Genomic DNA, 15,176 nt, shown 5'->3' with positions numbered 1-15,176 from the left:
TGCCCCCAGTCCTGTCTCCTGCACCTGTAAAGCTCCTGCAGCCATTCATGTGGGGGGGTGGGGGGGGCGGCTTCTCAGCCAAGGGAATCGCCTAAAACACCTCCATGAGTAAGGAATGGAGCAGAATGTCCTCCAGGAGCCGCTTCTCCCGACCCTCCAGGAGCCGCTTCTCCCGACCCTCCAGGAGCAGATGGTGATGAGCAGAGCCTCCTCCAGCATGATGGAGCACCGGCCATAAAGGGGAGAACTAAATGGCTCCGGGAACAGAACACAGAGATTCTGGGTCCATGGCTCCGGGAACAGAACACAGAGATTCTGGCTCCATGGCTCCGGGAACAGAACACAGAGATTCTGGGTCCATGGCCCGGGGACAGAACACAGAGATTCTGGGTCCATGGCCTGGGAACAGAACACACAGATTCTGGGTCCATGGCTCCGGGAACAGAACACAGAGATTCTGGGTCCATGGCCCGGGAACAGAACACAGAGATTCTGGGTCCATGGCTCCGGGAACAGAACACAGAGATTCTGGGTCCATGGCCCGGGAACAGAACACAGAGATTCTGGGTCCATGGCTCCGGGAACAGAACACAGAGATTCTGGGTCCATGGCCCGGGAACAGAACACAGAGATTCTGGGTCCATGGCCCGGGAACAGAACACAGAGATTCTGGGTCCATGGCTCCGGGGACAGAACACAGAGATTCTGGGTCCATGGCCCGGGAACAGAACACAGAGATTCTGGGTCCATGGCTCCGGGAACAGAACACAGAGATTCTGGGTCCATGGCTCCGGGGACAGAACACAGAGATTCTGGGTCCATGGCCCGGAGACTCCCCAGATCTTATCCCATTGAGAACTTGTGGTCAATCATCAGGAGACGGGGGACAAACAAAACCGACACATTGTGACAGAAAGCAGCAGTGATAGTGCAGGAATGGAGGCGATCAGTCAGGATCTGGTGCAGGAGGTGAGTGAGAGCTGCCAGGGAGAATTGCAGAGGTCCTGAAGAAGAAGGAGAGGTCCTGCAGATACTGACTGGCTGCAGTAACTCCTCCCACCTGACAATAAAAGCTTCTGCTCCCCATAATATGATTGCACTTGTATCTCTGGATGTGATAAACATCTGACAGACCAGAGGGACACATGTGACAAGAGAAGATTGTGTCATTCTCAGGAGTTGTGGCCATGACTGTAGTACAAATACACATTACACACACATATATACTATATACCTACACATTACACACACACACACACACACATATATACTATATACCTACACATTACACACACACACACACATATATACTATATACCTACACATTACACACACACACACACACATATATACCTACACATTACACACACACACACACACATACCTACACATTACACACACACACACACACACATATACCTACACATTACACACACACACACACATATACCTACACATTACACACACACACACACATATACCTACACATTACACACACACACACACATATACCTACACATTACACACACACACACATATATACCTACACATTACACACACACACACATATATACTATATACCTACACATTACACACACACACACACACATATACTATATACCTACACATTACACACACACACACACATATACTATATACCTACACATTACACACACACACACACATATATACTATATACCTACACATTACACACACACACACACACATATATACTATATACCTACACATTACACACACACACACACATATATACCTACACATTACACACACACACACACATATATACTATATACCTACACATTACACACACACACACATATATACTATATACCTACACATTACACACACACACACACATATACTATATACCTACACATTACACACACACACACACATATACTATATACCTACACATTACACACACACACACACATATATACTATATACCTACACATTACACACACACACACATATATACTATATACCTACACATTACACACACACACACACACACACATATATACTATATACCTACACATTACACACACACACATATATACCTACACATTACACATACATATATGCCTACACATTACACACACACATATATACTATATACCTACACATTACACACACATATATATACTATATACCTACACATTACACACACATATATACTATATACCTACACCTTACACACACATATATACTATATACCTACACCTTACACACACATATATACTATATACCTACACCTTACACACACATATATACTATATACCTACACATTACACACACATATATACTATATACCTACACATTACACACACATATATACTATATACCTACACATTACACACACATATATACTATATACCTACACATTACACACACATATATACTATATACCTACACATTACACACACATATACTATATACCTACACATTACACACACACATATGCATCCTAAACACAGGGACTATAGATAACCTTTGTGTAAAGTATGGGGATAGTGTGTGAAGGTATATAGCTTATATAAACTTATATACCTGCACATACTATGCACACATCGCACCGCCTGCCCCCTGCCGTCACAGCGGCCGGCCCCCTGCCTCCACAGCGGCCGGCCCCCTGCCGACACACCGGCCTGCCCCCTGCCTCCACACCGGCCTGCCCCCTGCCTCCACACCGGCCTGCCCCCTGCCTCCACACCGGCCTGCCCCCTGCCTCCACACCGGCCTGCCCCCTGCCTCCACACCGGCCTGCCCCCTGCCTCCACACCGGCCTGCCCCCTGCCTCCACACCGGCCTGCCCCCTGCCTCCACACCGGCCTGCCCCCTGCCTCCACACCGGCCTGCCCCCTGCCTCCACACCGGCCTGCCCCCTGCCTCCACACCGGCCTGCCCCCTGCCATCACACCGGCCTGCCCCCTGCCATCACACCGGCCTGCCCCCTGCCATCACACCGGCCTGCCCCCTGCCATCACACCGGCCGGCCCCCTGCCATCACACCGGCCGGCCCCCTGCCATCACACCGGCCGGCCCCCTGCCATCACACCTGCCGGCCCCCTGCCATCACACCGGCCGGCCCCCTGCCATCACACCGGCCGGCCCCCTGCCATCACACCGGCCGGCCCCCTGCCATCACACCGGCCGGCCCCCTGCCATCACACCGGCAGGCCCCCTGCCATCACACCGGCAGGCCCCCTGCCATTACACTGGCCGCCCCCCTGCCATCGCATTGCCTGCTGCTGCCCAACACACATACATAGTACACACACAATACACACACAATACACACCTATGATCATTTATACATAGTATTCACCAGTACACACACACACACACACACACAATACACACCTATGATCATTTATACATAGTACACACACAATACACACCTATGATCATGTATACATAGTATACACCAGTACACACACACAATATACACCTATGATCATTTATACATAGTATACACCAGTACACACACACACACACACACAATACACACCTAGGATCATTTATACATAGTATAGACCAGTACACACACAATACACACCTAGGATCATTTATACATAGTATACACCAGTACACACACACACACACACACAATACACACCTAGGATCATTTATACATAGTACACACAAAATACACACCTATGATCATTTATACATAGTATACACCAGCACACACACACACAATACACACCTAGGATCATTTATACATAGTATACACCAGTACACACAATATACACCTATGATCATTTATACATAGTATACACCAGTACACACACACACAATACACACCTATGATCATTTATACATAGTACACACACAATACACACCTATGATCATTTATACATAGTATACACCAGCACACACACACACACAATACACACCTAGGATCATTTATACATAGTATACACCAGTACACACACACAATACACACCTATGATCATTTATACATAGTACACACACAATACACACCTATGATCATTTATACATAGTATACACCAGCACACACACACACACACAATACACACCTAGGATCATTTATACATAGTATACACCAGTACACACACACACAATACACACCTATGATCATTTATACATAGTATACACCAGTACACACACACCTAGGATCATTTATACATAGTATACACCAGTACACACACACAATACACACCTATGATCTTATCAAACATAGTACACACCAGCACACACACAATACACACCTATGATCATTTATACATAGTATACACCAGTACACACACACACACACACACACAATACACACCTATGATCATTTATACATAGTATACACCAGTACACACACACACACACACACACACACACACAATACACACCTATGATCATTTATACATAGTATACACCAGTACACACACACCTAGGATCATTTATACATAGTATACACCAGTACACACACACAATACACACCTATGATCTTATCAAACATAGTACACACCAGCACACACACAATACACACCTATGATCATTTATACATAGTATACACCAGTACACACACACACACACACACAATACACACCTATGATCATTTATACATAGTATACACCAGTACACACACACACACACACACACACACACACAATACACACATATGATCATTTATACATAGTACACACACAATACACACACACACACACAATACACACCTATGATCATTTATACATAGTATACACCAGTACACACACACACACACACACACACAATACACACCTATGATCATTTATACATAGTATACACCAGTACACACACACAATACACACCTATGATCTTATCATACATAGTACACACCAGCACACACACAATACACACCTATGATCATTTATACATAGTATACACCAGTACACACACACACACACACACACACACACAATACACACCTATGATCATTTATACATAGTATACACCAGTACACACACACACACACACACACACACACACAATACACACCTATGATCATTTATACATAGTATACACCAGTACACACACACACAATACACACCTATGATCATTTATACATAGTACACACACAATACACACCTATGATCATTTATACATAGTATAAACCAGTACACACACACACACAATACACACCTATGATCATTTATACATAGTACACACACAATACACACCTATGATCATTTATACATAGTATACACCAGTACACACACACACACACACACCTATGATCATTTATACATACTACACACACAATACACACCTATGATCATTTATACAAAGTACACACACAATACACACCTATGATCATTTATACATAGTACACACACAATACACACCTATGATCATTTATACATAGTATACACCAGCACACACACACAATACACACCTAGGATCATTTATACATAGTATACACCAGTACACACACAATATACACCTATGATCATTTATACATAGTATACACCAGTACACACACACACACACACACACAATACACACCTAGGATCATTTATACATAGTACACACAAAATACACACCTATGATCATTTATACATAGTATACACCAGCACACACACACACAATACACACCTAGGATCATTTATACATAGTATACACCAGTACACACACACAATACACACCTAGGATCATTTATACATAGTATACACCAGTACACACACACAATACACACCTATGATCATTTATACATAGTATACACCAGTACACACACACACAATACACACCTATGATCATTTATACATAGTATACACCAGTACACACACACCTAGGATCATTTATACATAGTATACACCAGTACACACACAATACACACCTATGATCATTTATACATAGTACACACACAATACACACCTATGATCATTTATACATAGTATACACCAGTACACACACACACACACACACACACACACACACACACATACACAATACACACCTATGATCTTATCATACATAGTACACACCAGCACACACACAATAAACACCTATGATCATTTATACATAGTATACACCAGTACACACACACACACACAATACACACCTAAGATTATTTATACATAGTATACACCAGTACACACACACAATACACACCTATGATCATTTATACATAGTACACACACAATACACACCTATGATCATTTATACATAGTATACACCAGTACACACACACAATATACACCTATGATCATTTATACATAGTATACACCAGTACACACACACACAATACACATCTAGGATCATTTATACATAGTATACACCAGTACACACACACAATACACACCTATGATCATTTATACATAGTATACACCAGTACACACACACAATACACACCTATGATCATTTATACATAGTATACACCAGCACACACACAATACACAACTATGATCATTTATACATAGTATACACCAGTACACACACACCTAGGATCATTTATACATAGTATACACCAGTACACACACAATACACACCTATGATCATTTATACATAGTACACACACAATACACACCTATGATCATTTATACATAGTATACACCACTACACACACACACACACACATACACAATACACACCTATGATCTTATCATACATAGTACACACCAGCACACACACAATAAACACCTATGATCATTTATACATAGTATACACCAGTACACACACACACACACACACAATACACACCTATGATCATTTATACATAGTAAACACCAGTACACACACACACACACACCTATGATCATTTATACATAGTAAACACCAGTACACACACACACAATACACACCTATGATCATTTATACATAGTAAACACCAGTACACACACACACACAATACACACCTATGATCATTTATACATAGTATACACACACACACACAATACACACCTATGATCATTTATACATAGTACACACACAATACACACCTATGATCATTTATACATAGTATACACCAGTACACACACAATACACACCTATGATCATTTATACATAGTACACACACAATACACACCTATGATCATTTATACATAGTAAACACCAGTACACACACACACACACCTATGATCATTTATACATAGTAAACACCAGTACACACACACACAATACACACCTATGATCATTTATACATAGTAAACACCAGTACACACACACACACAATACACACCTATGATCATTTATACATAGTATACACACACACACACACACACACACAATACACACCTATGATCATTTATACATAGTACACACACAATACACACCTATGATCATTTATACATAGTATACACCAGTACACACACAATACACACCTATGATCATTTATACATAGTATACACAAGTACACACACACACAATACACACCTATGATCATTTATACATAGTATACACCAGTACACACACACAATACACACCTATGATCATTTATACATAGTAAACACCAGTACACACACACACACAATACACACCTATGATCATTTATACATAGTATACACACACACACACACACACACACAATACACACCTATGATCATTTATACATAGTACACACACAATACACACCTATGATCATTTATACATAGTATACACCAGTACACACACAATACACACCTATGATCATTTATACATAGTACACACACAATACACACCTATGATCATTTATACATAGTAAACACCAGTACACACACACACACACACCTATGATCATTTATACATAGTAAACACCAGTACACACACACACAATACACACCTATGATCATTTATACATAGTAAACACCAGTACACACACACACACAATACACACCTATGATCATTTATACATAGTATACACACACACACACACACACACACAATACACACCTATGATCATTTATACATAGTACACACACAATACACACCTATGATCATTTATACATAGTATACACCAGTACACACACAATACACACCTATGATCATTTATACATAGTATACACAAGTACACACACACACAATACACACCTATGATCATTTATACATAGTACACACACAATACACACCTATGATCATTTATACATAGTACACACACAATACACACCTTTGATCATTTATACATAGTATACACCAGTACACACACACACAATACACACCTATGATCATTTATACATAGTACACACCAGTACACACACACACACACACACAATACACACCTATGATCATTTATACATAGTATACACCAGACTGTGCCAAGGACTTACCTCAGGAGCTTCGCCCTCAGCAGAGGAGATCTGCTCCAGTCGGGTCTGGCAAAGTCTCTCCACCCAATGCTGGACCTTCTCAGACTCCTCCAGATCTTCTCGCTCAGTCTCTGACACCTTGTGCGGAGAATTAAAGGTAAGTGACAGGTGATGGTCGCCCGCCCACTGACCAATCATCACAGGGGGGGGAGTCAGGAGAGGAGGAGGGAGGGGGGGGGAAGTCAGGAGAGGAGGAGGAGAGAGGGGGGGGAAGTCAGGAGAGGAGGAGGAGAGAGGGGGGGGAAGTCAGGAGAGGAGGAGGGAGGGGGGGGGAGTCAGGAGAGGAGGAGGGAGGGGGGGGGGAGTCAGGAGAGGAGGAGGGAGGGGGGGGGGGGGAGTCAGGAGAGGAGGAGGGGGGGGGGAGTGTCAGGAGAGGAGGAGGGAGGGGGGGGAGTGTCAGGAGAGGAGGAGGGAGGGGGGGGGGGAAGTCAGGAGAGGAGGAGAGAGGGGGGAAGTCAGGAGAGGAGGAGAGAGGGGGGAAGTCAGGAGAGGAGGAGAGAGGGGGGAAGTCAGGAGAGGAGGAGAGAGGGGGGAAGTCAGGAGAGGAGGAGAGAGGGGGGAAGTCAGGAGAGGAGGAGAGAGGGGGGAAGTCAGGAGAGGAGGAGAGAGGGGGGAAGTCAGGAGAGGAGGAGAGAGGGGGGAAGTCAGGAGAGGAGGAGAGAGGGGGGAAGTCAGGAGAGGAGGAGAGAGGGGGGAAGTCAGGAGAGGAGGAGAGAGGGGGGAAGTCAGGAGAGGAGGAGAGAGGGGGGAAGTCAGGAGAGGAGGAGAGAGGGGGGAAGTCAGGAGAGGAGGAGAGAGGGGGGAAGTCAGGAGAGGAGGAGAGAGGGGGGAAGTCAGGAGAGGAGGAGAGAGTGGGGAAGTCAGGAGAGGAGGAGAGAGTGGGGAAGTCAGGAGAGGAGGAGAGAGGGGGGAAGTCAGGAGAGGAGGAGAGAGTGGGGAAGTCAGGAGAGGAGGAGAGAGTGGGGAAGTCAGGAGAGGAGGAGAGAGTGGGGAAGTCAGGAGAGGAGGAGAGAGGGGGGAAGTCAGGAGAGGAGGAGAGAGGGGGGAAGTCAGGAGAGGGGGAGAGAGGGGGGAAGTCAGGAGAGGGGGAGAGAGGGGGGAAGTCAGGAGAGGGGGAGAGAGGGGGGAAGTCAGGAGAGGGGGAGAGAGGGGGGAAGTCAGGAGAGGGGGAGAGAGGGGGGAAGTCAGGAGAGGGGGAGAGAGGGTGGAAGTCAGGAGAGGAGGAGAGAGGGGGGAAGTCAGGAGAGGAGTAGGGAGGGGGAAGTCAGGAGAGGAGGAGGGAGGGGGAAGTCAGGAGAGGAGGAGGGAGGGGGAAGTCAGGAGAGGAGGAGGGAGGGGGAAGTCAGGAGAGGAGGAGGGAGGGGGAGTCAGGAGTGGAGGAGGGGGAGGGAATCAGGAGAGGAGGGGGAGGGAGAGTCAGGAGAGGCACACCAGGGCGCAGCAGTAAAGTGGGCGGGGCGCGCAGCAGTCCAGTGGGCGGGGGGCACATGTGATGGGACACGCCCGGTCCTTACCTCCTGCACCAGGCGGTTGATCTTCAGCTGCTTCTCCTTCTCCATCATCTCCTCCTTCTCCTTGGCCAGCTTCTGCTCGTACTCCACCTCCTTCTTACTCTTCTTCTGCTCGTACAGACTCTGCGCCTCAGACTTCTTCCGCTCTTTCCCTTTCTGGGTGGAAGCACGAAGGAGAAAACCGGGACCTGTGGACCTGGGTGACCCAACACAGAGGAGGCACGAGGTGCAGGCCACACACACACACAGGAGGCACGAGGTGCAGGCCACACACACACACAGGAGGCACGAGGTGCAGGCCACACACACACAGGAGGCACGAGGTGCAGGCCACACACACACACAGGAGGCACGAGGTGCAGGCCACACACACACAGGAGGCACGAGGTGCAGGCCACACACACACAGGAGGCACGAGGTGCAGGCCACACACACACAGGAGGCACGAGGTGCAGGCCACACACACACAGGAGGCACGAGGTGCAGGCCACACACACACAGGAGGCACGAGGTGCAGGCCACACACACACAGGAGGCACGAGGTGCAGGCCACACACACACAGGAGGCACGAGGTGCAGGCCACACACACACAGGAGGCACGAGGTGCAGGCCACACACACACAGGAGGCACGAGGTGCAGGCCACACACACACAGGAGGCACGAGGTGCAGGCCACACACACACAGGAGGCACGAGGTGCAGGCCACACACACACAGGAGGCACGAGGTGCAGGCCACACACACACAGGAGGCACGAGGTGCAGGCCACACACACACAGGAGGCACGAGGTGCAGGCCACACACACACAGGAGGCACGAGGTGCAGGCCACACACACACAGGAGGCACGAGGTGCAGGCCACACACACACAGGAGGCACGAGGTGCAGGCCACACACACACAGGAGGCACGAGGTGCAGGCCACACACACACAGGAGGCACGAGGTGCAGGCCACACACACACAGGAGGCACGAGGTGCAGGCCACACACACACAGGAGGCACGAGGTGCAGGCCACACACACACAGGAGGCACGAGGTGCAGGCCACACACACACAGGAGGCACGAGGTGCAGGCCACACACACACAGGAGGCACGAGGTGCAGGCCACACACACACACACACACAGGAGGCACGAGGTGCAGGCCACACACACACAGGAGGCACGAGGTGCAGGCCACACACACACAGGAGGCAAGAGGTGCAGGCCACACAAACACAGGAGACACGAGGGGCAGGCCACACAAACACAGGAGGCACGAGGTGCAGGCCACACACAGGAGGCACGAGGTGCAGGCCACACACACACAGGAGGCACGAGGTGCAGGCCACACACACACAGGAGGCACGAGGTGCAGGCCACACACACACAGGAGGCACGAGGTGCAGGCCACACACACACAGGAGGCACGAGGTGCAGGCCACACACACACAGGAGGCACGAGGTGCAGGCCACACACACACAGGAGGCACGAGGTGCAGGCCACACACACACAGGAGGCACGAGGTGCAGGCCACACACACACAGGAGGCACGAGGTGCAGGCCACACACACACACACACACACAGGAGGCACGAGGTGCAGGCCACACACACACACACAGGAGGCACGAGGTGCAGGCCACACACACACACACAGGAGGCACGAGGTGCAGGCCACACACACACACACACACACACAGGAGGCACGAGGTGCAGGCCACACACACACAGGAGGCACGAGGTGCAGGCCACACACACACAGGAGGCACGAGGTGCAGGCCACACACACACAGGAGGCACGAGGTGCAGGCCACACACACACAGGAGGCACGAGGTGAAGGCCACACACACACAGGAGGCACGAGGTGCAGGCCACACACACACAGGAGGCACGAGGTGCAGGCCACACACACACACACACACACACAGGAGGCACGAGGTGCAGGCCACACACACACACACAGGAGGCACGAGGTGCAGGCCACACACACACACACACACAGGAGGCACGAGGTGCAGGCCACACACACACAGGAGGCACGAGGTGCAGGCCACACACACACAGGAGGCACGAGGTGCAGGCCACACACACACAGGAGGCACGAGGTGCAGGCCACACACACACAGGAGGCACGAGGTGCAGGCCACACACACACAGGAGGCACGAGGTGCAGGCCACACACACACAGGAGGCACGAGGTGCAGGCCACACACACACAGGAGGCACGAGGTGCAGGCCACACACACACAGGAGGCACGAGGTGCAGGCCACACACACACAGGAGGCACGAGGTGCAGGCCACACACACACAGGAGGCACGAGGGGCAGGCCACACAAACACAGGAGGCACGAGGGGCAGGCCACACAAACACAGGAGGCACGAGGTGCAGGCCACACAAACACAGGAGGCACGAGGTGCAGGCCACACACACACAGGAGGCACGAGGTGCAGGCCACACACACACAGGAGGCACGAGGTGCAGGCCACACACACAGGAGGCACGAGGTGCAGGCCACACAAACACAGGAGGCACGAGGTGCAGGCCACACAAACACAGGAGGCACGAGGTGCAGGCCACACACACACAGGAGGCACGAGGTGCAGGCCACACACACACAGGAGGCACGAGGTGCAGGCCACACACACACAGGAGGCACGAGGTGCAGGCCACACACACACAGGAGGCACGAGGTGCAGGCCACACACACACAGGAGGCACGAGGTGCAGGCCACACACACACAGGAGGCACGAGGTGCAGGCCACACAAACACAGGAGGCACGAGGTGCAGGCCACACACACACAGGAGGCACGAGGTGCAGGCCACACACACACAGGAGGCACGAGGTGCAGGCCACACACACACAGGAGGCACGAGGTGCAGGCCACACACACACAGGAGGCACGAGGTGCAGGCCACACACACACAGGAGGCACGAGGTGCAGGCCACACAAACACAGGAGGCACAAGGTGCAGGCCACACACACACAGGAGGCACGAGGTGCAGGCCACACACACACAGGAGGCACGAGGTGCAGGCCACACACACACAGGAGGCACGAGGTGCAGGCCACACACACACAGGAGGCACGAGGTGCAGGCCACACAAACACAGGAGGCACGAGGTGCAGGCCACACAAACACAGGAGGCACGAGGGGCAGGCCACACAAACACAGGAGGCACGAGGGGCAGGCCACACACACACAGGAGGCACGAGGTGCAGGCCACACACACAGGAGGCACGAGGTGCAGGCCACACACAGGAGGCACGAGGTGCAGGCCACACACAGGAGGCACGAGGTGCAGGCCACACACAGGAGGCACGAGGTGCAGGCCACACACAGGAGGCACGAGGTGCAGGCCACACACAGGAGGCACGAGGTGCAGGCCACACACAGGAGGCACGAGGTGCAGGCCACACACAGGAGGCGCAGGCCACACACACACACACAGGAGGCACGAGGTGCAGGCCACACACAGGAGGCACGAGGGGCAGGCCACACAAACACAGGAGGCACGAGGGGCAGGCCACACACACACAGGAGGCACGAGGTGCAGGCCACACACACAGGAGGCACGAGGTGCAGGCCACACACAGGAGGCACGAGGTGCAGGCCACACACAGGAGGCACGAGGTGCAGGCCACACACAGGAGGCACGAGGTGCAGGCCACACACAGGAGGCACGAGGTGCAGGCCACACACAGGAGGCACGAGGTGCAGGCCACACACAGGAGGCACGAGGTGCAGGCCACACACAGGAGGCACGAGGTGCAGGCCACACACAGGAGGCACGAGGTGCAGGCCACACACACACACACACACACAGGAGGCACGAGGTGCAGGCCACACACAGGAGGCACGAGGTGCAGGCCACACACAGGAGGCACGAGGTGCAGGCCACACACAGGAGGCGCAGGCCACACACACACACACACAGGAGGCACGAGGTGCAGGCCACACACAGGAGGCACACGTCTTACCTTTCTCAGAGTGGGAAACTTCCCTTCATATCGGTAAAACCATCCAAATGCTAAATGTGTGACAGAGGATGAGGATGAGACCCCCAACTACAATCTGACCCTCCCAAGAGGGAGGAAACAGGTCTAGTAATGCGAGTCCATAGGAAGCCCCCCACAGCTTTACCCCAAAGCTAATATCTGCCCAAAGAGCAACGGTAAAAAGATGCCCCCCTCCAGGGCAAACGCTGAATGCGATAATGTACATGCGACTCTGGCTGTCAGGAGAAGGGCAAGAAGAAGTCAGACAGTGGGAAAGGGGAAAGGAGAGGAGAGAGACGAGAAGAGAGGAGAGAGACGAGAAGAGTGAGAAGAGAGGAGAGAGACGAGAAGAGTGAGAAGAGAGGAGAGAGACGAGAAGAGTGAGAAGAGACGAGAGAGACGGGAAGAGTGAGAAGAGACGAGAGAGACGGGAAGAGTGAGAAGAGACGAGAGAGACGGGAAGAGTGAGAAGAGACGAGAGAGACGGGAAGAGTGAGAAGAGACGAGAGAGACGGGAAGAGTGAGAAGAGACGAGAGAGACGGGAAGAGTGAGAAGAGACGAGAGAGACGGGAAGAGTGAGAAGAGAGGAGAGAGACGAGAAGAGTGAGAAGAGAGGAGAGAGACGAGAAGAGTGAGAAGAGAGGAGAGAGACGAGAAGAGTGAGAAGAGAGGAGAGAGACGAGAAGAGTGAGAAGAGAGGAGAGAGACGAGAAGAGTGAGAAGAGAGGAGAGAGACGAGAAGAGTGAGAAGAGAGGAGAGAGACGAGAAGGGTGAGAAGAGAGGAGAGAGACGAGAAGAGTGAGAAGAGAGGAGAGAGACGAGAAGAGTGAGAAGAGACGAGAGAGACGGGAAGAGTGAGAAGAGACGAGAGAGACGGGAAGAGTGAGAAGAGACGAGAGAGACGGGAAGAGTGAGAAGAGACGAGAGAGACGGGAAGAGTGAGAAGAGAGGAGAAGAGAGGAGAAGAGTGAGAAGAGAGGAGAGAGACGAGAAGAGTGAGAAGAGAGGAGAGAGACGAGAAGAGTGAGAAGAGAGGAGAGAGACGAGAAGAGTGAGAAGAGAGGAGAGAGACGAGAAGAGTGAGAAGAGAGGAGAGAGACGAGAAGAGTGAGAAGAGAGGAGAGAGACGAAAAGAGTGAGAAGAGAGGAGAGAGACGAGAAGAGTGAGAAGAGAGGAGAGAGACGGGAAGAGTGAGAAGAGAGGAGAGAGACGAGAAGAGTGAGAAGAGAGGAGAGAGACGAGAAGAGTGAGAAGAGAGGAGAGAGACGAGAAGAGTGAGAAGAGACGAGAAGAGACGAGAAGAGACGAGAGAGACGAGAAGAGACGAGAGAGACGGGAAGAGTGAGAAGAGACGAGAGAGACGGGAAGAGTGAGAAGAGA

At 50.3% G+C, this 15,176-nt stretch overlaps 1 protein-coding gene across 1 annotated transcript in view; it reads right to left on the bottom strand.

The window, feature by feature from the left end:
- The window catches only part of LOC140111357 (harmonin-like), a gene marked incomplete at its 5' end in the record, with an annotated part of 48,783 nt that overhangs the window by 5,965 nt on the left and 27,642 nt on the right, over nt 1–15,176 (bottom strand). Inside the window, 3 exons of the mRNA XM_072132367.1 lie at nt 8,259–8,375; nt 9,812–9,964; nt 13,776–13,825. Of these exons, the coding sequence (XP_071988468.1) occupies nt 8,259–8,375; nt 9,812–9,964; nt 13,776–13,825 (320 nt within the window). The remainder of the gene's footprint in view (nt 1–8,258; nt 8,376–9,811; nt 9,965–13,775; nt 13,826–15,176) is intronic.

This window comes from Engystomops pustulosus, unplaced genomic scaffold (genome assembly GCF_040894005.1).
Source record: "Engystomops pustulosus unplaced genomic scaffold, aEngPut4.maternal MAT_SCAFFOLD_434, whole genome shotgun sequence".
NCBI lineage: Eukaryota > Metazoa > Chordata > Amphibia > Anura > Leptodactylidae > Engystomops > Engystomops pustulosus.
The sequence above is the reverse complement of the archived record's forward strand: the minus strand, read 5'-3'. Positions and strand labels throughout refer to the sequence as shown.